This window comes from Haemaphysalis longicornis, unplaced genomic scaffold (assembly GCF_048455015.1).
Source record: "Haemaphysalis longicornis isolate Haplotype H1 unplaced genomic scaffold, Haemaphysalis longicornis Haplotype H1 scaffold_18, whole genome shotgun sequence".
Taxonomy (NCBI): Eukaryota; Metazoa; Arthropoda; class Arachnida; order Ixodida; family Ixodidae; genus Haemaphysalis; species Haemaphysalis longicornis.
This window is the reverse complement of record NW_027526282.1, coordinates 8,810,093-8,835,316: the sequence shown is the minus strand read 5'-3', so window position 1 is coordinate 8,835,316 and position 25,224 is coordinate 8,810,093. Positions and strand designations below refer to the sequence as shown.

The following is a 25,224-nucleotide window of genomic DNA, read 5'->3' as shown; positions in this document are numbered from 1 at the left end:
AAATAGGAACTTATACCCCGTATTAAACATCAGTGCCCTGCCCTGTATAGCCTATTGAAGTGACTGTGCTGCCTATTATGTGCACCCTACCGTGTTTTGTGAAAGCACGATGCCTCACGTCCTGGATATATTTTTATACTTCCAGATGTCGTTTCTACGTGAGCAAGTTCAACGTTTCTCTCTTAGTTTTGTTTAAGCGTTGTAAACCTCCCTGTCGACTTTTTGAATTCCTCGAACAGAATCCGGTGGATGAGTGTGAAATCTGTGGAAGCTTTAACGTTAACGAGCCCATTTGTGGAAACCTTTAAGATATCTTTAGGTTACACCACCCACAAGGATGTGCTCGTGAGGTGGCAAACACGCGTGTTCACTGTAATGCATATGACTGCAGTTAACCATGTTTCGGAGTTCGCATGCACAGCACGTGGTGTTTTTTGTTTGTTTTAGGTGTCATGCCCACAGGAATCGTCTATTAGCTGACAGCAAAGGTTAAAGACTGCGCCTGACACTCCACGACACTTCTTAGTGCCACCCCCCCCCTGTACAAAAAGCAGGGCTTTTCCGCGTGTTAGTGGGGAAAACCAAATGCGTGTCTTAGCATTCGTTCGACAGCCGTTCATGTAGTGGCAGTCATTACCTTGCGCACTATGTGGAGTTTTATGACGCAAGGGCGGAAACTCCAAAGGGCACCCTACGAAGTTTGTGCAAGCTCCGTCGCTCATGTATTTTAAAAAATTGTTGGCGAATAAAGGCGATAACACTTTGCCTGAGGGAAAGCCAGAAAACTAACAACGATCCTACAGAAGTGCATACAGCTCATTCTCAAGAATTGCTTAGTTTGAAGACGGTGTCACTATAAATAAATATATTTTCCTGTGATTCCAGTGAAATCTAAGGATATATAGGTGTGAGACAGTAGCTTAGAAGACAAAATCGCACACATTATTTTGTCGCAAAGCTGGCAGTCTCCACCACCAATAGCGCCAGCACGAACTGCTTTTCGCGAGGTCTTCCAACTGGAAGGCCGAGAACGCAAGTCCGTGCCTGTGATTGGGCATCACGCAGCTGATATCATGATCGTTACAAGAAGAAATACATAGAGTAAATATTCTTGGAATATATTCTGCATACGACAAACTCAAGTGCGAGATGAGTGCACGAATATTCTTGGAGAAATCTTCGTCCATACTGTGGTGGCACTGGGGCTTGGCGCGATGGAAGCGTGCGATTGTTGAAATGATGTTGCCATGTGTGGTCGACGAGCAAGAGAGACTAGAGTATTTTGAGAGTTGTTTACTTGATAGATAACTAAACTTGTTAGCCGCGGGTTCAGGGGCTTAGGTGCTATCGTTAAATGTTATTTCTTCTGCAGGCTTGACTTCTGACGGGGAAAGTTGAAGTATTTTCTTATGTCTCTTATCGTACCGCCCCGGGTGTTTGTGATATGTAGCATGAAACATTTTGGGCCCGTTTAACCACGGGGTGGATGGCGGCGGCAGCGGTGCTTGTGGTGTCTCATACCTACGGCATCTGCTACTTTCGCATGGTTAAAAATTGTGAAGGAACCGATTTTCAGGGAATGGTCACCTACGTATATACGATGTAATTTCTTGGGTGAGAGAACTTGCTGCACTGTACATATTATGACAAGAAAGAAAGTTCTGTCACCTGCATGTAACGAGGGGCCTTCTGCAGTATTTGCTGCAGCAAGCCACTCGTTTCTTCCCCCGGCTTTCAGTCGCTTCTGCAGCACGTTGTTCATGGTAGGCTGCATAATTTTGTGCAAAGGAAGTGGTACGGGCGTGGCTTCGCCTAGAGCCACTAAATAAACTGTTGTCTTATTAGTGGCTCTATACGCATTGCATTTCTGCAGAGTGACGGTGAGTGCGGTACCATCTTGGTGATCATTCCGATCGAGGCTGTGCAGGTCGTTGTAGCAGTGTAATTCTGTATGCAGGACAGCTTTGTGCTGACTGACAAAATTAATTTACAATCCCCTCCTTCCCGCCCTCCTGTCCTCCATCTGGGGCCAAAAAGAGGCGCTGACCGGGCAAAAAAAATCGTTCTTTACGCTTTGGCTTACAACGCGGAAGTCTTGCTCACAATGAATGCAGCAAGAGTTTCGTTAAATTGGCTCTAGTAACAGCTGTAATGAGCGTGCGTAGTTCAGGTTTAAATTTCCGCCGATAAGGCTGAGTTAGATATGGTCTGCATTATTAGTGAGTCCATATCTAGCCGTGATGCAGTCGTTTTTTCTATTTCGCCGGTTCTTGAAGTAGAGAGTTATAACGGAGCGGAAAACCGGTCCTGGTACGCTACCCGGTACTCCTCCGCATGCGCGCAAACACTTTTTCCGCTTCTGCGCACGCGCAGTAGTGTCGGTCGCCTACCGGGTACAGGTACCGGGACCGGTTCTCCGCTCTACTATACCTCTCGGATGTTTCAATCGATGTTGCGGTCATTCATGACGAAGTTTTCTGCTAAAGTGTTGTTTGTCCGCAGCGTGCTGCCGCAGGTGTTTTTTTTTTTGTAATTTCCTTATTCCCCAATACGAGCACCGCCGCAGTATGCGAAGGTATTTCGTAGACAGCTCCGGTGAAACGCTTCTTGGGCAAACGGTACTTCCCTCTCATCAGCTGATTCCGCATTTCGGCAGCAGGTACTGGTCGGCGTGTCTTGCTTGTTTCAAATGCCCCTTTCCGGCCAGACGGGATGCCGTCACATTCTTGACATCATAACCACCCCTCCGATGTTTCCACCCTCATCGCCCCTCTGTCCTTCCACACGCACTCTCGCCTCTCTCGCTTTTCCCGGTTCTCTTACCTCGTCTCCGAGTCATATTCTATTTTACTTTCGACGAGTCATTTAACACAGATAACTGACATTTGGGACAAATTTATGACACATTTTATTTGCACCTCTCACCTTCCGCTTCCTGGTTCTACACTTTTACATTATAACGCAGAGACAGGGCATTACCAAAAGACTTCCCAGTTCAGCCATTACCATATCGTTCCTGTTATCTTGGCAGTACTTCGGATGTTTTTCTGCGGTACTATTTCATGCAAGAACCTTTGATTAGTTGTGCTCACTGCTAATAAAGATTCACGTGTTGTTTGAGTACTAAATGATACAATTTATTCCAAAATGTCTCATAATTACAGCAACTTTGCTGCGGACTCGCTTTAGATATTTTGATTTTTTTCTTACGTTGAAACTTATGAGACAGGTCTAACAGGAGCATTGTTAAGACGTGTAGTTAAAATGAATATTTGCGCCTGCACTTCAACAACGTAGCTTTTCACGGTTCAGTCCGTTCTTGTTCCACTGTGAACGCGAAGGAATCGAGAAATGCATTTTGGAATAATCATCCTGATTGGAGAAAGGATACAAAAGAGCAGTGCTGAGAGCTTGCGTGTAGCTTGGAAAAGCCAGCAACGCCTGTGTGTGATCTCCCAAACACAGTGCTTATGTAACCGTTGTCGTTGTCATTCGCGTTGTTGTTGTTCGCAACTGTTCATGTAAGAAGCTTTGTTTTGGACACAAATAAAGAACATCGACCAGAAGAGCAATACAACAACGCGGACTTCGGCTGTGGCTTTCTTCGCTCGTGAATAAAAATCAAAATTACACATCAGCTGTGTTTTCATAACTTTTTTCTTGCAAGTTCTTAGTAATAGAGAAACTTAGCCTTAAAAGTAGCTCTTCCTCAATGAGTACATTTTAGTTCGCGTGTTTGCGTATTTCTTTGATATCACAGAGAGAAAGTAAACTGCACTCGTTATTCAAACATCACGACAAAAAAAGCGATTGCGGCACAGACCTCCTAGTGGGAGGGAAAAATCTCAGAAGAGAAGGATACCCAGTGTGGATTGCTAGAGTGCTATGGCGTATATTTATTTTACACAGTAAACCTCGTGCGAATCACAATGTGGGGGCAGTTTTGTCTCAAACATTGTGAGTCTGTCGGCTCTTCGTTGTAGTGCACCGATAACTCAGCGCAGAACTGGCTAGGTTGCCAGATACGAGTAGAACAGGAAACCCTGCACCAATCTTGCAGCTGGATCAAATATGTCACCTTACGGGAAGAATTTAACGACCCAAGGCTTGCTTAGCGTTTTGTAACTGGTTTGTTGATGGGGTACTCATGCAAACGGAATCAGTCGACAGTCGGCAGACCTGCTCAAGACGGGGAGTCGAGCTAATTTCCCCCTGAATAACCATAGTCCTCAGAAGCAAATAGCAAAAAATGCAGCACTTTCAACAAGTAGCCATTCCCAGAATTGACACTTCGTTCCACGTGTGGAGCCTCAAACATGTGAAGTGAGGCGTACTTGAGGGCTAGGAGTGTAGCTCAGGGAGAGAGATTTCCTACAGAGCCTGGAACCTGTATGTCCCTGGAACATTATTGTGAGCGGCGATTAAGGCGTAACCAAATGTGACATCTACTTATAGAAATGAGTTATCGTATTTGCAACCAAAAGGGTGCCTGCACCCATGTTGGCATGTGCGTCAGGACGTTATAATAATAGTGAATTATTATAAAAATATGCAATATATTATTATAAATATTATGAAATATATTATAATAATAGTGAATTTCGCAAGAGAATCCACCACGTACGCTACTAACGGCTAGTTGGTGTTCAGTAACTTTCCCTGGTGTCACACCTCTAAAGGTTTGTTTTCTGGGTTTCTCATCACCAACTCCCCTCCGGTGATAACTTTTTATAAACGAACTCACGCTGGCTAGTTGGTTCGCTGACTCCCATGACAAAACGTTACATGCCATTGCCGATAATTGGTGGTGATATGAGTTACCACACAAGTAGAACATTCTCTTACGCAACAGCCCCTGTTCTCGATTTTTGTTGCTCCAATCCTACAATGTAAATGGACCAAATCGCATGGTGTCAGGTGAACTGGCTACGTTGGCTCGTATGCGGAGCTTGAAAACAATTTTTTGACGCTAGACAAGCTCAAACGTTGCGATACCCCATTTCGTAACTCTACTTGCTCTAAAATAACTGGCTAAACTTTGTACCAGGGTAAAGTTAGAGAATAAGGGTCTATTTTTACTACCCAGCAGTGGGTCGTTTCTATGGGCGAAACCAAATAAGTGATCACCGTCTTCTATCATATCCGCAAGGGAGGCTTTGCTAATTGTCGTCTGCAACAGCTTTTCAACGTTTTTTCTGAATCTAGAATGCTTCTAGAGCGCAGAAAACAAGCACACGCTGTGGTATAGCAGTATTCACGAAGTATCTGAGAATGTACTATGCACATAAGAAAACTTCGGAACTGGTTTAGAATACTTTTCTCTCTATCCGTGTGGGCGTGCTTGAAAGCTGTCACAACTCCGTTCCCTCGTCATGGAAGAGTTCACGCAGACCCAGAATGTTCACCTTAGCGTGCCTCTCACAATTCTCCTTTCACGCAATGAAACACGGCAGCGATAGCACTTTCCTTCTGTAGAGAAATGATTAGGATTCCTCTGCTTGAAAAAATGAGAGGAATGAGGTTTATGACCACCGTCGTCAGTCAACTTAAGTGAAGGATCATCACTAATGCCCATTATCTTCTCAGGGTTGTGGCAAGGTCGGATATGAAAGTGTGACCCTGTGGATAAGAAATTATAATTTTCGTATAAAATAAGACGAAATCACCCTTTCTGTCAATCCACGCAGCAAAACAAAAAAAGAATTGGGATAAGACTGGGCAGCCCTTCCGATTTGAGTGTAAATATTGCACAAAGGCGCATCCATTGTGAAATTAAACAAAAGGGGCCAGGGAACGCTATCTTCTCCGCATTTTCCAAGGCATTTCTTCCAACATAATTAACTTGACCCTAAAGAACATTCCGTAGCAGTATTTTTTCAAACATCCCCGTGGTAAACTCATTGATTGTGTAATCGAAGTCGGACGCCTTTGCAGCTCGCTCACCTACGCCTTAAAGAACCATACCGAGGCATCTAAAAGATGGAAACTTAGTAGTAAGTTGCAGAGATGCAAAAGATGCAAACTCATTAAAGCCAAAAAGAAGCTTGCTCTGCGAAATGTGGCTGCCGAGGGCGTCTCAATGACGCCTCTGTCGAGGGCGTCTCTTTGGCGCCTGTATGTGGTGTTTGTGTCTTACTTCGTCTTCTTCTGCTTAGCGCCCCCTTTTAGTCTTTCCAATAAGCATGAACCAACTTGCTCAACAAGTATTGTTGAGTCTCAATGACAGTTTTATTGGTCCCCTTAGTATCTTGCAAAATAGTTTCAGAGAGATTTGTTGACCAAAATACACTGAAAGCAGTGTACACATTTCTGCCGGAAAAAAACTACTGAGCCGGTTATCCAAGCCAGCCACAAGCTTTTATGGGTTGAGTGAGGGCGGGAACATCTGTATGAGTGTTTTATCGAGCCCCTGAGTATGTCAGTAGTATTGCACATTTTGACGAAGAGAAGTGAATATTTTAGAGGATGAAAGTCATATAGTTTTTTACAGAGACCAGAGCCGCCGTCGGATGCGAAGGAAACCAAGCACTTACATCCACCCGTCAGGCGCTAAGTCCGGTATTTACTGACTACAGTAGTCTAAAAAAGAAGCTCCAACAGATTGGTGGAAGAAGGAGGGGAAGTTTACCACCGTACAATTTAGGCGTGGGCAAAACGACCTTGCGTTATATTAGTTTGAAATATACGAGGTTGCGTGCTAACAGCAGTAATTTCTTACGCGCTGCAACGTTCCTCCGGCGGACGCCGGGATAAGGCTGCCATTAAATCAAAGCGGTAGAAATGTATGCAACGCATCGAAGGAATCTCTTGTCCCAAGGAGAGTCGGCTGAGGAAAGAACTAGGAGATCAGGTTAGCCGGTGATACAAGCATTTGCATGCTTATAATGGTGACACTACATGAGAAGTATACGCGACGAAGCTGATATATCTAAACATATACCATCATTGCGTGAAACACTCGTGCGCTTTCATTTACCAATGTCTATTGATATTTTAAACACGTGCGAGCATTCTTACACAACATTACTATCAGACTAGAGCTACATAGCATCAAAGGGAGTAAATATTTCCTGAGAACTGACACAATTGTCAGTGAAAGGATTGACACAAAAACGTTGTGTGTAGGTCACCTACGCAAAGTAGGATAGCTAGGGGGCACAAAACAGTGCCTTGTGGAGCACCATAAATTACTGAAGAAAGTTGATTCAGTGTTTCTAACTGTTACAAATCGTCATGCTGCTACTACAATGTCACTGGTTGTGTAAGACAACGCCTGTGCCGATTCTCATTTCACGCCTCCCAGCAGCCTTGAACGCAGAATACGCACTTGTGCCTTTGTTTGGTTCTCCAGGACAGATAATGCTGTGCACACCGGCTTTAACAGAGCTAGAAGGTTAGCACCCCCTCAACCCCCAAATTGGTCCCTCTTCGCGCTCAGTTCTCTGCTTCATTTCTGGATGTTTTGTCAAATAAATTTCGTTGTGCTTCTGGTGCCTCATTTCAAGCTCATAGCTTAGTTAATATAACCTTTTTGTTTCTATGAGTTGTACCAAAAGCATAAAGATAGAATTCTTTATGCTTTTTTATGCTAGAAAGAATTCGAAATATTGAGGCAGTAAGCACTAGACCGGCATCAAACCTCCTTACAAGCCCCAGAATGTGATATGCATAACCTGGTAGAGAACCCCTCAACTTCTGTTACACTTTAACATTAAAAGCGCTTAATGCTGCCCTTAATTACTAGATCAGTATTCAAAAAAACCTGTCCAATCCTGCTTGTACTAACGGTGAAACAGAATCCCGCAAATACACCACAACTGTGACGTAAAACTAGGTGACGCAAGCTTTAAACTTTCAACAAATGTTATCCGAAGCTGATTTTCCCTTGCTCAAATTTTGTGCGGCGATGCTGCTACTGTAGACAACGCCCAGGCCGGGGTCCTCGGTCATTCAACGTTTAGCGGCTGGGTCCACTTCGGATGTCGGCTTCAGAGAATTGTTTTGAAGGGCAATCTTTGATCGGAGTATGGGGTTTTTTCGTCGCCGGGTTTTGGTCCAGCCTGTTGGGGTGAAAAAGCATGGAAATAATAAAAACATTTGGAACCTGTATGAGCTACACGTATGTGAAGTCGAATACGCGGGAAAAGTTTAGAGACCTCACAAGGCTAGGTTCTTCCCCTAATTGATTGGCGATTTGATAAATTCAGCACAATGATCAGCAGTGCCCCTTGCCTTAGGTAGGCTTAAAGAGCAGTTGTTGCCACTTTGCTCCTTAAAATTTAGTTACAAAAACTTGGAATATTAAGAGTCTAAGGCTATGCATTAGTGTTAACGCGAAGCGTGGACATACTCCTAGTAAAAAAATTATTAGAAATGTTCTGGCAGTAGCACATTGAGAGAAAAGGAGCCAATTAATTACCTTCCGCATTGTTGCAAAGGAAGCACCTCGAGTTTCTCGTATTCGTCATGTTCCTCGTGTTCTCCCTTTATCTTACTACCTAGGGGGAGCTAAAGCTTGATTGCTCATAGGAAAAAAGAGACGCAATCATCTCACTTAACAAGCAATCTTAAACAGCATTTTACAGTGACGCTCCAAGTAAAACTTGACAGATAAAATTATATACACGACAAAAAGTAACACATTTTGGATATTTTTCATATGGTGAACACTAAACAAGGTAAAGAGCATGTTACATCTTGCAGCACGTGTTGTAAAAAATCGCTAAGCCCGATCGGAGCAATTTCTATCCGCGTGATTACATACTCACATTACTCGTGTAGGCTTCCGAAGGTCCCCCTAACGCGCGTTCTACGCCGAAGGCGACAATGTTTTCATTAAGCGCCCTATTAGTCTGCTTGAACTATTGAGCATTGCAGCATTGATGTTGCATGCCTGTCTTGCAGTACATATTTGCTGGGTTCAATTCCCATTGAGACCCAAATTTTCCCAATTTTCTTTTCAACCTAATAACTTTACTTTTAACAATTTCGGGCATTTTGTTTGCGATTACACGGGTACGACGCCAGGTTTCCATCCATCGAGACAACTGATACTTTCAGAAACAACACTTTAAAAAATGTTTCGCATTTTCAGGAGATTTCCACTGCAGTAGTGTGAGAGTAGTCTATCACTCAATGATCGCCATGCAAGGCGTAAGTTTGGGATGATTATGGTTTGGTTTAATGGCGCAAGCGCTACTAGGCCACAGAGCGCCAAAAGGAGAAGTTTGTGGTTTTGTTCAGGTTCATCAGAAATAAGCAACGACCATAACGGACCCATTAAAATAATAATAGCTTTAAAAATTCAGGGTAGCTTGCACTCACGCGCAAGACTTGAGCGGCGAAGCTCTTGTAGGAGAGCATTGCTGGACACATAGTTAACTTTCAGTATTGTTGTTTGTTGGAGTAGTTTAGGTGCTAGTAATCGTCGTCATATGCATCGAAGGGGTCGTCGTCTTTTTCGCGGCAAGGGGTGGATGCAAAGTATTTCCTCAGTGTTGTAGACTTCCACAAACTCAAATGACGAAGCTTGCACAAAGTCGCGCAAGGCTTGAATCATAGCGAAGCTGCAGGATTTCTTTATACATGAGCACTGAAGGACACTTCATCACTCATTTGTCGAAGTTTAAAATTGTTTATTTACATGTTGCGTCGTTGCTTTGCACTGTGCCAGTATTTGGAGTTCTCATATGCACCGATATCATCGTGTTCCTCAGTTCCTCAAGCCAAGCGTTAAATGCGTGACAGCGCTTGACGACAGCACCAGCGTTGTTTTGACAGCGAAGCTGTTTAACAATTTATTGATTCCGAAGTTTCACAAAACTCGGTATAACCGTATAGAGAAAACAAACAACCCGCACCGCCAGGATTCGAAGCCGGTGTCTGGTAGGTCAATAGAGTTATAGTCAGTCGTCTTACCCACTCGGCTACGACTGTGAGTTTGTACCCCAGAGTCAAACCGTTTACGCACCCCGCTGTGACTGAGGGGATAGAAATCGCGCCATCTGGTCAACACTGAACCCGTGATAGGGTAGACATTGCATTTGCGGGCGCCTACTTCAAGTGTGCGCGTTCGGTTCGTTAGTTCTGCTTCTTCGATTTGCTTCTTCTTCGTCGTTACAGCACCAAAGATCGAGTTAAGTAGTTGCGGCAGCGAAAAAGAAGCAAATCGGCTGTATTCGTGGACTTCAACCGTCGTGATTGTCGTGAAGGTTTCGTACAGTTTCCCTACATTCAAATATTGCGCGATAGTGTGAGCTTCCTCATTTTTTTTTTTTTTTTTGCTAAAACCACTGTGTGAGCACCCGAGGCACGCACTCATGAGCGCTCGGCATTTTCTCGCTGCTCGTGGTTTTCGCAAGCTTTTTTTTTTTTTTTCCTAAAGCACCGCGCGTGCCGGGAACACTAGGCGACATTTTCTTGGTATTTTTTTCCTGCAATGGTAAACTTACGGCTTGTACAACAGCTCCGCTGTTAAAAGCACAAAGTGCCAACGTAACCAGTCGTTCGCGCCATTTTAAACCCTCCCTGTATAACAATGGGGGATTTATTAAAATCTTGAATAATTTGCCCCATACCTGGTGTTAGATCTCAGTGATGGCTAGTGGCGCGAAAAAGTAAACCCAGGTCCTCCCAATGTGAAATCTGCTGAAACCGCGGACCTGTTGTTATCGTGTGCTAGCTCGAACGCAAATAGGCGCTCAGCCTAGAACACCGGTGCGTCGCCCCGTATATTCAATGGTCGGGTCGAAGGAATCGGCAGATATACGTCAGCGACGGGAGGCTTCTTCCTTTACCCTTCCCCTAGCGGAAAAGAGAGGAATCCTCGACAGCGAGGTTACTGTGCTCTCTATTGGTGGGTCCGGGAACCGGTTTCTGCGAGGCCGCCGGCGCGTCTGGGAACTACCCGCCGCGGTGGCTCAGTGGCTAAGGAGTTGTGCTGCTTAGCCAGAGGACGCGGGTTCGAATCCCGGCCATGGCAGCCGCTTTTTTGTTAGATGCGAAAAGCGAAACTGGCCGTGTGTTCAAGATTTCGGCGCGCGTTAAAGATCTCCAGCTAGGCAAAATTAATCGGCAGCCCTGCCCTACGGCACGCCTTATCACCTGTGTAACGCCGGCGCATTAAACCTCACAATCAGTCAATTAAATCAATCAATCAATCAATCAATCAATCAATCAATCAATCAATCAATCAATCAATCAATCAATCAATCAATCAATCAATCGATCTGGAAACCTCCTCCTACCCCTGCGCACTGGACAACAGCAAGGCGGGAGGGGACGACGATCCCTAGAGATAACGTCACAAGCGCTTGTTCTAGGTTAAGCTAGCGCCTATCTCCCGGAAAACGAAACTGCAGGGCCGCCGGGATCGGAAATTTACTGCGTAGCCCTGGAACGAATTGTGGCCGCTATCATTTCGTCTATCAGAAGCCGCTACCATCTCCTTCACCGTTGCAGCTACGAAGCTTTGTAGTCCGCATTCGCTTTCATTGTGACATTATCGGGTCACTCTCACGCGCTTGCCACAATAGCCCGGTTTGCCTCATTTTATTAATATATATATATATATATATATATATATATATATATATATATATATATATATATATATATAAGGCGTGGGTTCGGTCCCCACTCTAGTCGCGTGTTTTCTTTCTTTCTCACAATGAAAAATAATGAAAACAATGAAAAATATTAATGTAACGTCACTAACAGTAAAAAAATAGTCTAACCATTCCCCTATGCCTTCTTTGGCGTTGTAGACTGCCGGCATTTCTTTCTGTATATATATATATATATATGTATATGGCACCAAGACTGCCAGAACAGAAGCCCTCGCTATGCATGTAGCGAATCAGAATAGGAAATGAGGGGCTCGTTGAAAATAAGACAGAAATAAGGGTTCACAGTCAAGAACACATCGGAAATTAAAAGGGGAGGGTGTGGTAGGTCATTGAAACAGATAATGAATTTGGAAAGTAAGAAAGAAAGTGGAGAAAAATGGACCGCCGGGTGGGATTCGATCCCACGACCTCCAGGAAGCTTAAGAGGGTTCAACGCTTGTAGATCACTCTAGACATGTCGTAAACACTCGAGTCATGGCCTGGGGGTTAAAAAGGAGTTCCCCTTCACCACGTGTAGGCGGAGTGTCGCTGGCTACCACCCCCAAGCACAGGAAAGAAAAATACCTTGACATAAATACCCAGAAAGTGGAGGGGAAAATAGCCCCGCCGGTATCGTATTGGTCATCGCACCAGACAGGTATTCTGGAGGTCGTCGGTTCGGATCCCACCCGGCGGGCATTTTTTCTCCACTTTCTTTCTTTCGAAATTCTTTATCTGTTTCAATGACCTACCACGTCCTCCCCCCCTTTGCTTTCCAAGGTTTTCTTGACTGCAAACCCTTATTTCTGTCTTATTTTCAACGAGTCCCTCATTTCCTATTCTGATTCGCTGTATATATATATATATATATATATATACATATATACCGTAGAGCGAACAGACGAATGGGTAACAAACTTTATTTACGTTTTGGCCTGGGACAGGCCTTCGTCCCAGGCCTTCGTCCCGTGCTTAAGAGAATGCACCGAGACATCGGTCTCCGCTGCCTTGCCCGTCTCTGGTCTCTGCCTCTTTCCAAGCGTCTTGCTGGTCCCCAGCCATATTATAAGGGGGATTATGGCTGGGGACCAGCAAGATGCTTGGAAAGAGGCAGAGACCAGAGACGGGCAAGGCAGCAGAGACGGATGTCTTGGTGCATTCTCTAAGGGCTAGCCACGCGATGCTGCCCGTGCCTCTTCTTCTCTCGCCCAGCACCTTGCACCTGCCATCATCATGCGGCACACAGTAGTCCTTCCTCCGGCACATACCCCATCCGTTGCACAGGGGAGATTGGCGCACACTAACCGCAAGGTATGTCGTCGTGTCGGAGACTGCTATCTCCAGTACAATACATATCACCCTGTGGGATGCACGACCTACAGCAGACGGACTTAAAGGATCCGCCTACAATCACTCCGCTGTTAACAATGCTCCAAAACCGTAGGGCCTGGACTACGCAGAACTGTAGATGAATAGCAGTTCCATTAGACAGGCTGAAATTAAAGTTTGTTCAACGTATGGTGTGTACGAAACGACCAAGGAGTTGTAGCATTTTACTACCAGCTCGAAGCCTTCAGCATTTCTGAAAATTGGCATCGTTAATATTTTTATGGTCGGGTGTTCGATATTACAAAAAGAACCGTACAGCTGTGATAATAATGGTGCCCCTTGAAGTGCATAGACAAATGCAGGTGTTCCCGGAACGTATTAGACGCAACATAACTATTCAGCGTCAGAATTAAAAGGGTCAGAAAATCTGCAGGTGGCCTCTTTCAGGCTATTCCAGAACTGAACCCCTCGTTCCCGACTCAGACCCGGAACGGGGCCTTATTGCAGAAGGAACTTTTACTCAACTGCAGGGAATAGCTGTTCACCTAATATGTACGACGCTGGAAGCACGAGGCGCCTGTTTTATATTGCAGTCACATAACTTCCTTTCAAAAAGCGAGGACGGAGGGCACTTCTGAAAATATTTTTTACGGTCTTGACTCGCGAATGCACGAGTCTAGTTTGACTTAACTTCGAAATTCTTGAATTCAAGTTCGGAATATTAAACGCCATCAACTACTCTGGGGTAATTATCTCACTTCACAACAATTAAATGGGGTGAGGTCCCATTTATTTAAAGATATGGTTAGTGAACTAACGCAACACCGTAAGGTAGCATTGTTCTCATTTGCCAGGCCCTAATATCCTCCGAAAGGCGCGAGGGATAGCATTATTGGCAGGAATAACCGTAGCCCTTCATACATACCACGCACACGATAAGCTCAGCTTGAGTGAACAAGCTTTGTGTTTTTGTGGTTAACTGAGCACAATCCTTGAAGAGGTTGATGATCCCGTGGGAACCATGCAGGTGTGACCTTTTATGGAGCGTTAATGGCGAACAGAGAGAATTTCAATTTCTATACATCACTTACAAATCTCTTATGTTTTCTGAGCACTGCGACAAACTTGCGCGAAATCTCTTGATAAAAAGCTTGTACAAGGATATACCTGCTGTCACCATCTCAGCACAGAAAACGATCACCGAAACGGCCGTTGCGATGAGGTACAACAGGAACATGGACTGGACCTCGAACAGAGACAGTGGGCTGGCCTTTTCTTCGTAACGACTGGACACGCATGACTGCCAGTCGCCAAGCTGGGACTGGAGCCAAGCCTGTATCACTCCGCTTTCATCGAGTCTGGTGACCCTGCGATAACGAAAATTGATAAGGAAACATCGTTATACTGTAACATCATGGCGTGTCTTTCACTCTGGTCGTTGTTTTTCGTGTTATTCCAATTAGTTTTGCTGTCCCCTAAAATAATCTAGCTCCTCTTTTTTCTCTTCTACATTCGTTCAGATTCCAGACTTCTAGATTTAACTACTTTAATCACTCAGTGTGCTAATATTGGTTTCATTGGGAATCGTTTTGTTGCGGTACTCACCGATGGGCGGCACCATGGTGCAATGCGGCTTCATTTTGACATGGTTTATCATAACGCGCACGCGAACTGGAAAAATACACAGCGTTACCATGAAGTGTTCTTCACCCCCGCGAACGAGAAAAGGCTATCAAAACAAATACAAAACGGTTGATTCTTTTGTCAATAAAATTGGTAAAACACGCAAGTGAAATGAGCAGCGAAATCTGCAGATGAGCATTATTTTCGGGTCGGCAGCTTTCTTGTGGGTGTGCTTGGCGAGCGACGTCCTGCTGGCGGGTCGCTTCGGCAAAGGTGTACTGGCGTCATTTCTGTGATGAATATGACGTCAGTGAAATCTTGGTGTATCCCGGCATGAAGTGCTTTCATGCTAAAATATAAAACCCGAAAACGAACTACTCTACGTATAACGTACTCTTAAGTACTAAGCTTCCCCGAAAGAAAACCCTGTGTGCAAGAGTGCACCCTTTAAAGGCCGCTTGCTTCGTTGCACTGGCGTCATTTCTGTGACGCATATGCCGTCAGTGAAATCTTGGCGTACCCCGGAATAAAACACTTTAGTGTTAAAAGAGAAAACCCAAGATGGTGAATGACCGGAGGTTTATACACAGCACTAGACCGGTCGTTCGAGTTGCACTTGGCTACAAAGTGCACCATGCAGAAAATGATGTCCGAAAAAGGCACCCCCTCACTGTTTGCATATACAGAAGGTTGACTTGGACCATATCGAGTTGCACAGGTCAAGGGGGGGGGGGGGGGAACACAACTTTAGGACCACGCATGAGTGCGTCACGCGAAATTCTCTTTGCTAGCATTCATAAAGGCACCCAACAAAATCATTTAAACTGAATTTGTGAAAATGTCAAAATTAGCTAATCAAATTTTTTCAGAGGATAGCGACACATTTACAAGCTTATCTGGGCTCTTTCTGTGTTATACGAAACGTTACGTGATCGGCAGTTGTTACTGCTGTCAACGTTTAGATTCCTTGCGAAGACATATCTCTACAAATTAACCGTTACATGGCTTACAACACCAGCACAAACGTGTAATCACACTCAGGGGCATTGTCAGTAGAATGCGCAATCGGGTTTTTATTTTTACAACTCGTGACGTTCCTTGACAAATTCGCCCCGCCCCCCCAAAAAAAAAATGAAGGAATATTTATTTTCGTTAGGCGGCTTTTATTTAAAAACTACGGTAAGTGCTGCCGCACGTACGGTAAGAAAGCGCCAATGATATTACTAGTTTTAATGAATGAATGAATGAATGAATGAATGAATGAATGAATGAATGAATGAATGAATGAATGAATGAATGAATGAGCGAAACAAGTACATTACATTAAAGCACTGAACGGCAATCGAGCGAAATATTGATTGATGCGTGCGTCGTTACCTCTGATTGACGAGGCGTGAGATCTTGGGGTCAAGTCCCTTGCGCATTGCAATGGCGAGTTTTGTGGGGAAGTTTCGCTCGATACCGAAGTAGTAGCTCCCGGGGGCCAGTCGTTGGCGACAGGTACGCGATGCCTGGTACAGCAGCGTGGTGCGGTCACTGAGGAGCACCGCTTTTCCCTCCAGGACTTCGCGCAGGTTGGCCACGTCGTACATGGTTCCGGCAGTTCGCAGGCCATCTCGCGCCACAATCATGCGCCAGACATCCCGGTATTCGGGAATGTCAGGAGAATTCTGAAAAGGTTCGACGAAATTTGGAAATAATTGAAGTTCGAGCTCAAACATCAAGCACAAAAAATGGAGCTCACTGACGAGATAATGAGAAATACTTGGCACAGAAAAACCGAACGTACCCATAAAACAAAACATATTTTCGCAGGGAATTCATTCTATAAATAAAATCCAATATTTTTATAAAGTAATGTCGAGATCACCCGCATAATCCGAGTATTATAAACCGCTTTCTTTTGATTTCAGTGGAATGCACGCAAATACACTAATTGGCTAACGCCTGGTAGAATAATATTTCTCACTCTACTGAGAGCACATTCCACTCTAATCTTGTGACGGCCAACGCATGTGCGGATTTGGCTGTCCCCGAGTTCATGAACACTGAACCAGGAATATTCAAGTTACAGCGCACGTAATAAAAGAACACCTGCCTCTTATTAAAGCCAAATACCTCAGGCCTGCTAACCTAGGCCGAGGTAAAAGGCGTCATATTTTAATACGTAGCATTATTTGCCGAGTAGCCCCACAGCAAGACCCGTGTAACGGCCTGCATTTCTACAAAAATGAAAATTTGGTGGACGTAACACTCCCTTTATTCGTTATACTAGGGTAAACGGAGATAATTCGCCGGACGGAATTTTGAAGAAAACAAAAAGAATAAATAAGAAAAAGAGAAAAAATACAATTTTTACAAAAATGGTCCGGCAAAATCAAAAATATCAGCCTTTAACATCTCCCTCATAAGGCAGATAAAAAACGAAAAAAGTCTTCGAAAAAGCGTCCAAACTACGAATAAAAAATAGCGAAAATGGCGAATCGTGTAACGGCCTGCATTTCGGCACCAAATGAAGTAATATCGTTATAATTGTTATAATTGTGTGAGCGCTGATAATTGGTGGGATAGCATTTTAAAACATCAAATAATAAGAAAAATAGGACAAAACTTTTTTTACAAAGAAGATCTGACAGTATCCAAGAATCATATCTTATACGTCTCCCTTTTAAACCGAAGAATGAACAAGAAAGTACGCAAAAGAACATTCCAAAAGTGTATAAAAAGAGCGTAAACGGCCTAACTCGGCGGTACTCCTTGTATCTTTGAAAAAAACATAAATAGCGAAGTAAAGGCACTTCATCCCTATAATGGTATAAATTTAGATCATTGGCGAAAATAACCAAAAGAAAACTTTAAACGAATGCAATATTCCAACGTCTTTCGCTGCTCGCAGCTCTATTTGGCTGCAAAGAACTCGCATTCTAGACAGGGGGCCTAAGAATGCTACGCATTAGTAGACACTTCTCTGAATTTCTGCACGTTCTACAGCGAGCTGTCAGCCGTCTTTGGTTCGAGGGAGCACAGCGTAAAATGTTGCGGCGCTCGCGAAACATGGGAGCATCCTAATAGCAACCATATCCAAAACCCAGCTTTTTAGTCCTTCTTCTCTCACACTGTTTCACGTTGCTTCCCTGACACGCGGAAACCCCATAACGCCACCCACGTTGCAGTCTATTACGATAATATTGAGCACGGAGGGCTTCCCGTTTGAATCTGTGGGGTGCGGCACACGCATACCCTCCACCTGGGTTATAACACAGACGCCACCTACAGGGCAGCACAAACAACTGAATCCTCCGGGAGTGCTTCGGCCGTGGGAGGGACACCACAAAAAGTAGCCCACAGCTGAGTACAAAGTTAGTCTGAAAGGTGAACAAGAATCTATAGGGAACTGCTTGAGGCAATGCAGAAACTAGGTTATTAGCATGTTAAAATAGGGCCCTTGGTTATATCCAGACATTGCACGTGCTTTCCTGTAGCTGCCCAGTATAGTAGAGCTGTGATGCAATAAACCATTTTGACTTTCAGGGGTGTTCCCTTGAACCTGCCACACAGTGTCAGGCACATCTGATAAAATCGGGTCATAAGGCTTTAGAGTGAATAAAAAAACTGAAATGGAATTTCTTTTAAATCTAGATTCGTGCCTGGCATGCATCGCATTAGGATTAGGTTGCGACAAGCCAGGCTTTAGCACAACCCAATGTCTTAACGACCAGGGCCGGGAATGCGGGAGACACAAAAAGGCACGAAGGAAGCTTTTTTGTCCTGCCTCATGCGACTTTCTGACCATCCTCAAGACACGTACCGTCCGTGCCTTCCTGAGTAGCCTGCAAGTGCTTTTAAATTCAATTTTAACCCATTAATCAGACATTTTTCCGTCATAAAAAGTTTCTCGAGAGCACATTTACAATGTACTTTTACAGAGCACTTACAGAGCATACACTTGCACAAGACTTACAGAGCACTTACAGAGCACTTACGGAGCTTTTACAGAGCACTTTTACCATGATTACAATGATGCAAGCTTTGTAGTTGGGGAATAAAAAGATGAAACAATGGCAAAAGCGGGCATGATTTGCGTGTTCTTGAGTAAGTAATGAACTTTTGTCGATGACCCTTTATAGATAACTCGTGGGGCACTGGCACTTCCATTTTTGGCCAACCTCCCCTCTGGACATGTTGCATGTGGCTTGCGTTCAAGGAAATGGTTTTATAGTGGAACAGTAGCGACATGTGTTTCTTTGCTCCTATTTGCAATGGCGTACAAATTTACCATATATAAAAATTTTACTTCGGTCTCTCATGCTTTAGAGGGCCACAAAACACAGGTGGCACACTTTTAATTAAATTTTTTTGCCTGCGTGGACTTGTTACGAAATGTACATGCACCTTAACTTCCTTAGTTTCCTCTACCCCACTTCCGTGTAATATACTGGTACTCCTGTTCGTTATGACTGTGAGCACCGTACCCTAAACCAAATAAAAATGACTGGGACCCATTAAAAAGCATTGGTGGCACGGTTTAGATTCTTTAGTAGCCTGGGTGTAAAACGACGTCTGTCGATTAATCTGGGATCCTAACTGGATTGGTAAATTTCCAAGACGGCGTGATCATGTTTTCTGTCTCCCTCTCAAAATTGTGGCTCGCGCCGGTGCGTACGCAAGCAGTAATAAAGTCACGGGAGCCGTCGACACGGCGCAGTGGAAGGTTTCGCACCGCGCTTCGACTCGACGTCACCTGGATACGTCAGCAGCATTGCGGAGAAAGCTTTCTGCTTCCTCGCAGCTGTGAACGATAGGTGCGGAGAGCTCTCTCATGAGCCCGCTCCCACCTGTAATTCTTTTCTCTTTAGTGGCTGCCTGGGTTGACAGAACCATGCGGCTCTGCGGTGCGATACGAAAAGTTTGCACATGTTCCCCATCTATTGCTCTAGTTGAGGGTTCCTAATCTATTTTAAGATTCGTTCAAGGTAGCGTACGCGCCGTAAAACCGGGCTGAAGACGAACACACACACACACACACACACACACACACGCACACACACACACACACACACACACACACACACACACACACACATACGCACACACACACACACACATACGCACAATAAGAGATCCCCACGAGAAAAAGTTTCCCATATGAAATTATGCTTTCAATTCTCTTTTGATTGGTGTCGCCACAAATGACATTTATTCGCTCAGGCGCTGCGATAGTGAAACCTATTTCGTCATGTTGAAATATGGCGTCGAAGCCTAACGTAAAATGTGATAATAAATGAGAATATGACAGACTTGGCTGCTGTCTTCTGCTGCTTAGTCTACATGTGGCGAGAATTAGAGAAAGTGTGCTGAAGTTATTTCAACAACCTCGTATTGCGCTTACTTTCAGCAGGTCCTCGTAAGCGGTGCCGTGCCAGAGGAAAGGCCTTATGTCGGTCCGACGTGCGAGGTCTTTAAGGCTGTCAATTCGTTCAGGATCCGGTATCAGCACCATAGTAGCCTTCATGTGACCACTGAAGGCGTTCATTAACACCACCACCGTCAGCCACCACACGGCCAGAAGAATACGGCCAGGTGTGTGGCGGGGTGTCTTCGTCGACGCTTGGCGTGGCCAGAGGAAATGCAAGCAAAATGAAAAAAAATTCACCATTAGGAAAATTTTGGATTTCAGTTATAACTCGATCCTTTAAGAGGACCATTTCGTGTTTTGGCGATAACAAGATAGCATGCGTTTTAGCTGCGATCTCGGAAATGATTGGCAGTTTCACTTATAGCACCAATGATGAGTAGCTAGCGCTGAAATCTAAGAGACATTATGCAGCGAAGCACAGTAAATTGCCGGATGATTGCCTATGGTGAGAAATCTACGGCGGCTCACGACTAGCGTCTAGCGTAGGTTTGGTTGGCAGGAGCAGTGTAAATGCGAATATTCATTTCCCACTTCTTACACGTCAGACTCACGGTGGTTTCGCAATCATAGAAAATGGTGTGGCGGCTGCAATGCCTAAACCAAGCAACAATAATTGTTTCCATAAATTACTCCGAAGAAAATTGTCATTGGCACATTTTCATGGCTACGCCAGTAGGGAATAAAGCACCTGACAGCTCTGCATCACGTCTACGTTGAATCGACCAGCAGCAGTCACTCGGTTTTGCTCTCGCACTCCTTATGTTCAAAGTTTTTTGTTAAAACCATCGCTCTCTAAAGCCCTTCATGGCTTGGGTATGTATATTACGCACAAAAGTCACCGAACCAATAGTTCCTCGTGCTAATATGGTCTAATGTACTTCATTCGAGAGTTCCTTTAAACAGTTCCGTAAGGTCAAAAGGCGGCTTCAGAGAAAAAATGGGATTACGGTTTCATATTATTAGGACGATAAAGTTCGAATTAAAAATCTACTACTAAAAGTGTTGTATAGGAAATAAAGTAGCTGGTTTCTGAAACAGAGTTCATTTGATATTACTAAGGTATCTTAATTTGAATTATGTTCAAGTCATAAGACTTCGTGTATAGCGCGCTCAAACTGGTTATAAAATAACTACATGATGTTGAGAAGAAAATTACAGCTTTCAGAAAAATAACTCGGTCGGTTTTTTAAGGCGCCGGAATGGTCTCATACAGAAACAAATACTAACAACCAGCTACACGGTTCCATTAAAATCTCAAGAGGTGAGAGATTACCTCCCGGTTTAAGTAAATAGCCTTATGCAAATAGCCTGAAACAGCAAGTGTAGGAAATTGGGCCCGGTGTAAACTTTCGACTGGTAGCAGACTTGGGCTGGAATATTTGCGCTACCAAGGCCGTATACAACACGGACGAATACGAGGAACAACCACATAAACGGGAAGGCGCACACTGTCATCTCTTTATCCCCTTGCGACTGTGCACACACAAAGAAAAAAAAACAGAGAAAAAAGAAAAAGGGGGAGGGAGGTTAACACCGGAACAGAAAAAAAGTGAATAACACTATGTATAAAATTTTTCCTCTATACACTTTTGAATCACCTCCAATATCTTCATCCCGGCAAAGTACGGAATAATTTGAAACCTCTTTCTCGAGAGCTGTCGGTCAAAGTCAGCTTGAAGTTGACAGCTGCAAACGACGCCGATCCCAGTCCAGGTGAAAATGCACTACGTTTATGTGTAATCTTCAAAAATGTCGCGTTCAATGATGTTTGATCACCTGGGGATCCTACGAAGCTGTTAACAAATTGGTTGCATAATTCCCAAAAATTTATAGGCCAATGAAAGCACACAGTTGGTTTTCTTCCGCTTTTTATCAATGTCATTACTTGGTTCATCTTGAGGGCAGTAAGCACTATCCCTCTTGTAAAAGGGCACAATGCCCCGTTACGTCTACTCGCTGACGTGAAGTGCGCCTTTAGGAGAGTTAGATTATGGTTTGCCTGTCACAAATGATTCCTGTTGTAACAGCATCAGTGCCGTGTTACTGCCTCCTCCCTAGAGTAACCAGCAAACTAAGCTGCGAAATGCACCCGACATCAAAAATACCTTAAAGCCTTGCACCTCGCCTAGCAATTTACAAGTCTAATCGTTTGCGGAATAACAGCAATAAGAACTGCCGTGCGCTCAAAATATTGTTCGAAAGGCAAATACAGTGAGCTAACATTATTATACATCTACACGCAATCGCTAAAATGTTGCTAAAATTGCCGTCTTCAGCTGAAGCCTAAGAAAAGGAAACGTATCTAGAAACATTTTTTCTATGCTTTCCTAGACGCTGCTGAAAAAACTCTGAAATAAACTTGTCGGGGAAAATTGAGGAATCAGGAACTCCCTGTCATAGAAGCTATGTCGAAAAGCCAGCCACAGGAATACTTAAGTTGGCAATACGAATTTTAATAGCATATAACCAATAGTGCGCTCTTGTGGGATTTGGCAAAGCAGAAAGAAACATAAGCAATATTGTGCCATTCGTCAATTTTCCCCTTCATGCATTAAGCTGCGACGCACTCTGAATGCTCGTGAGGTCAGACCTTGAAGTTAGCTGAAGTGCGGCGTCAAGCAGAAACAATGTGGATTACACAGGTGAGTATCAGCAAATAATTCTTAAATATTATGCCGTTTCGCGCACAGGCATCTGGAGACGTGTACCTGTTCGAATTCCCTTGACAAAAGGAACTTTTTTTCTCCGATTACGCTGTGCACTGAAAACATCTTGGCTTAATACGCAATAATGAGACTTATAATTTCCCTTTCAGAGATTAAATCATAGATGTATTAAAATACTCAAGCCCGTCGTTTAACATTTGGCAGCTTACATTCGCAAAAGAGCGCCGACAGGTAGAGCCACCAGTTTTCTTCGAGATGGCCCTGCAGGGTCATTCGTTGTCGCAGTACAGCGCCGATTACACCATCCGACAGCACGCTAGCCAGTATGCACACCAGCAGTGAAGACATAAGACCAAGCCACACCTGCGGAAAATGTACGCAGCACAGTGGCTGTTTGCAGGTATTACAGTATTTCCGCGTACAGAATAAATGCGCAGCCTTCGGCGTGACATGTGCCCTATAAATTTCATCTTTGAGGTGTATTTTGTGATTGACAATGAACCGTCTACGTAAATAGGAGTGGTGAAACACGGCGACGCACGCAATGCCGGCGTTTACACTCCACAATTAAACGCGACTGCTCTCGCATGCACGACATCATTAGGCGTGCTTAGATGTTCTAGAAATTTTAAATATAACCGATATTACCAATGAGGAAGCAAATTCCGGAGGGCGCTATCACTTAAATTTCATGAACTGTGTTTAAGAGGTTTTTTTGCTTTAGGTCTCCGCTTTCTAAATTGAGCAGTGTCACAGTTTGAATCCAACGCAACGGCTTCAACTATGAGATGCACGTTATAAGTACCAATTGCACACGCGCTCTCACCTGCCAATCGAACGCCATTAGCATGCCGAAGGCGCTAACTTCGATGGCGTCCGGGAAGCCTGCCAAGATGGTCAAGTACTCAGTGACCACTTGCGAGCTAAACGTGGCCACCTGGGAACGCTCGTACGTCATAGCCAACGGACCGAGGGCAATGTCGGCTTTCTGAAAAACAAAAAAAGAAACAAAGTAGCAGACAAGTGTTTCAGTCGTTACTGCAAAATTGTGTGATAGCTCGTTTAAGATCTTAAATTTACTTGTCGTAGTACACATCGAAAAAACGGTTGTATGCAGAGCTACGGGAGGCACCAGCTAGAAACCAGCGTCTCTGAGCAAAATCAAGACAAAAAAATGTCCTCGTCTTCTGCATTCCCCGGTGGTAAGTTTTTCATTTCGTTTTCCCAAATGGTTTCTCCCAATTGGTTTTCCTCAAACACGTATTTGCTTTTCTTTGTAATGTAGCAGCCATTCGATAACTTCATGGGAGTAGTAGAAGCGTGTCCGCCGAATAGTGAATGAAAATGTCCTTGGCTGAACTTGTTGGTTTAATTCCAACAACAGTTGATTGGAAGCATAGTGGCGGAACAGGCGCAGTGAAAAATGAATAAGCGCGGCCTTCTGATTCGAAAAAAAGACGGACACCATAGCTCTCTCCATATCGACGGTGAGGACTTCACTTTCCTGTGATAGAAAACCCGTACAGGATCGTGATGCCTAGCTTTGGGGTTTTGTCCCTTTCACGACAATTACTGGGTATGGACTATCGACGCGTTCTTTGAAACGCCTGCTTGAGCGTAAGAAATTTAGAAAACTGTTTAGCTGTTCTACAAGCCGTACGTTCGCCGTTGCATGAAAAAATACGAAAAAAATGCCGAGCGCTAGTGAGCGCGTGCCTGCGGCGACTACCGAGCGTCCTCGGCACGCGCCGTGGCGTTAGCAAAAAAAAACAAAAACTGGCTAAAATCCCGGGGAGCAACAAAATGGCAAGCGCTCGTCAGCGCGTGCCTCGCGGCGACCGCCGAGTCACCTGCTCGCGCAGTGACTTTAACAAAAAATATTCCAAGGCTGTTTGCAAGGACTACCGCGCATGTAAAGGAAAAATTCCCCGCATTTCCCCGAGGGGAAGAATGTGAATGTGCGAATGCACGAGTTGAATTTGCGCGGTTCGGTAATGTTCGCGAAAGAGAGATCACACACACACACACACACAACTACGAAGAAAGAAAGATGCATTTATTCACAGACACCTATTTCTGTTGTCGTTGTACTTGATTGCTAGAGCGGATCTCAGCTTTGAAATTTCGTGTCAGTACTCCTTTAAGCGGGTGCATTAGCCCTTCTCACGCCCGATTCTTGGCCAATCCCCCACGTGGGTATGTGCCATGTCAGCGGCCAGGCAGCGCGCGCCCATCTCCCCCCGTTGCCAAGGAAGACGAGGAGATTCCTGGCCAATCCCCCACGTGGGTATGTGCCATGTCAGCGGCCAGGCAGCGCGCGCCCATCTCCCCCCGTTGCCAAGGAAGACGAGGAGCGCGCGCACCCGCAGCTGTTGCTATGCGGACGGCGGCGGACGCTTCAGGCTCGCTTAAGAAGTGCATTCGCACTTAAAAATGCAGCGCTAATTCCTAAAGTTGAAAAGACACCCCGCTTTGGAGAGGACACCGCGGCTGTCGCATTCTCTAGAAGCAATTGTGAATAATTGGAGAGATGGCTACGAGTGTACCAGTCCTTCTCGAGATGACGGGCTGATACCGGCACCAT

General features: G+C 44.6%; 2 protein-coding genes across 2 annotated transcripts; both read right to left on the bottom strand.

Annotated features, from left to right (window-relative positions):
* Positions 1-5,802: 5,802 nt before the first annotated feature.
* Positions 5,803-16,222, bottom strand: LOC144166560 (uncharacterized). Its single transcript, XM_077696058.1, has 3 exons — positions 15,936-16,222; positions 14,103-14,302; positions 5,803-8,060 (listed from the first exon to the last, which is right to left on the bottom strand). Exons 1-3 carry the CDS (start codon positions 16,187-16,189, stop codon positions 7,951-7,953), a joined length of 564 nt encoding a protein of 187 aa, XP_077552184.1. The 5' UTR covers positions 16,190-16,222; the 3' UTR covers positions 5,803-7,950.
* A 1,321-nt stretch (positions 16,223-17,543) lies between these two features.
* LOC144166654 (glutamate receptor 3-like) lies at positions 17,544-25,224 on the bottom strand. Its single transcript, XM_077696186.1, has 5 exons — positions 25,216-25,224; positions 23,467-23,628; positions 22,850-23,003; positions 19,948-20,165; positions 17,544-17,564 (listed from the first exon to the last, which is right to left on the bottom strand). Exons 1-5 carry the CDS (start codon positions 25,222-25,224, stop codon positions 17,544-17,546), a joined length of 564 nt encoding a protein of 187 aa, XP_077552312.1.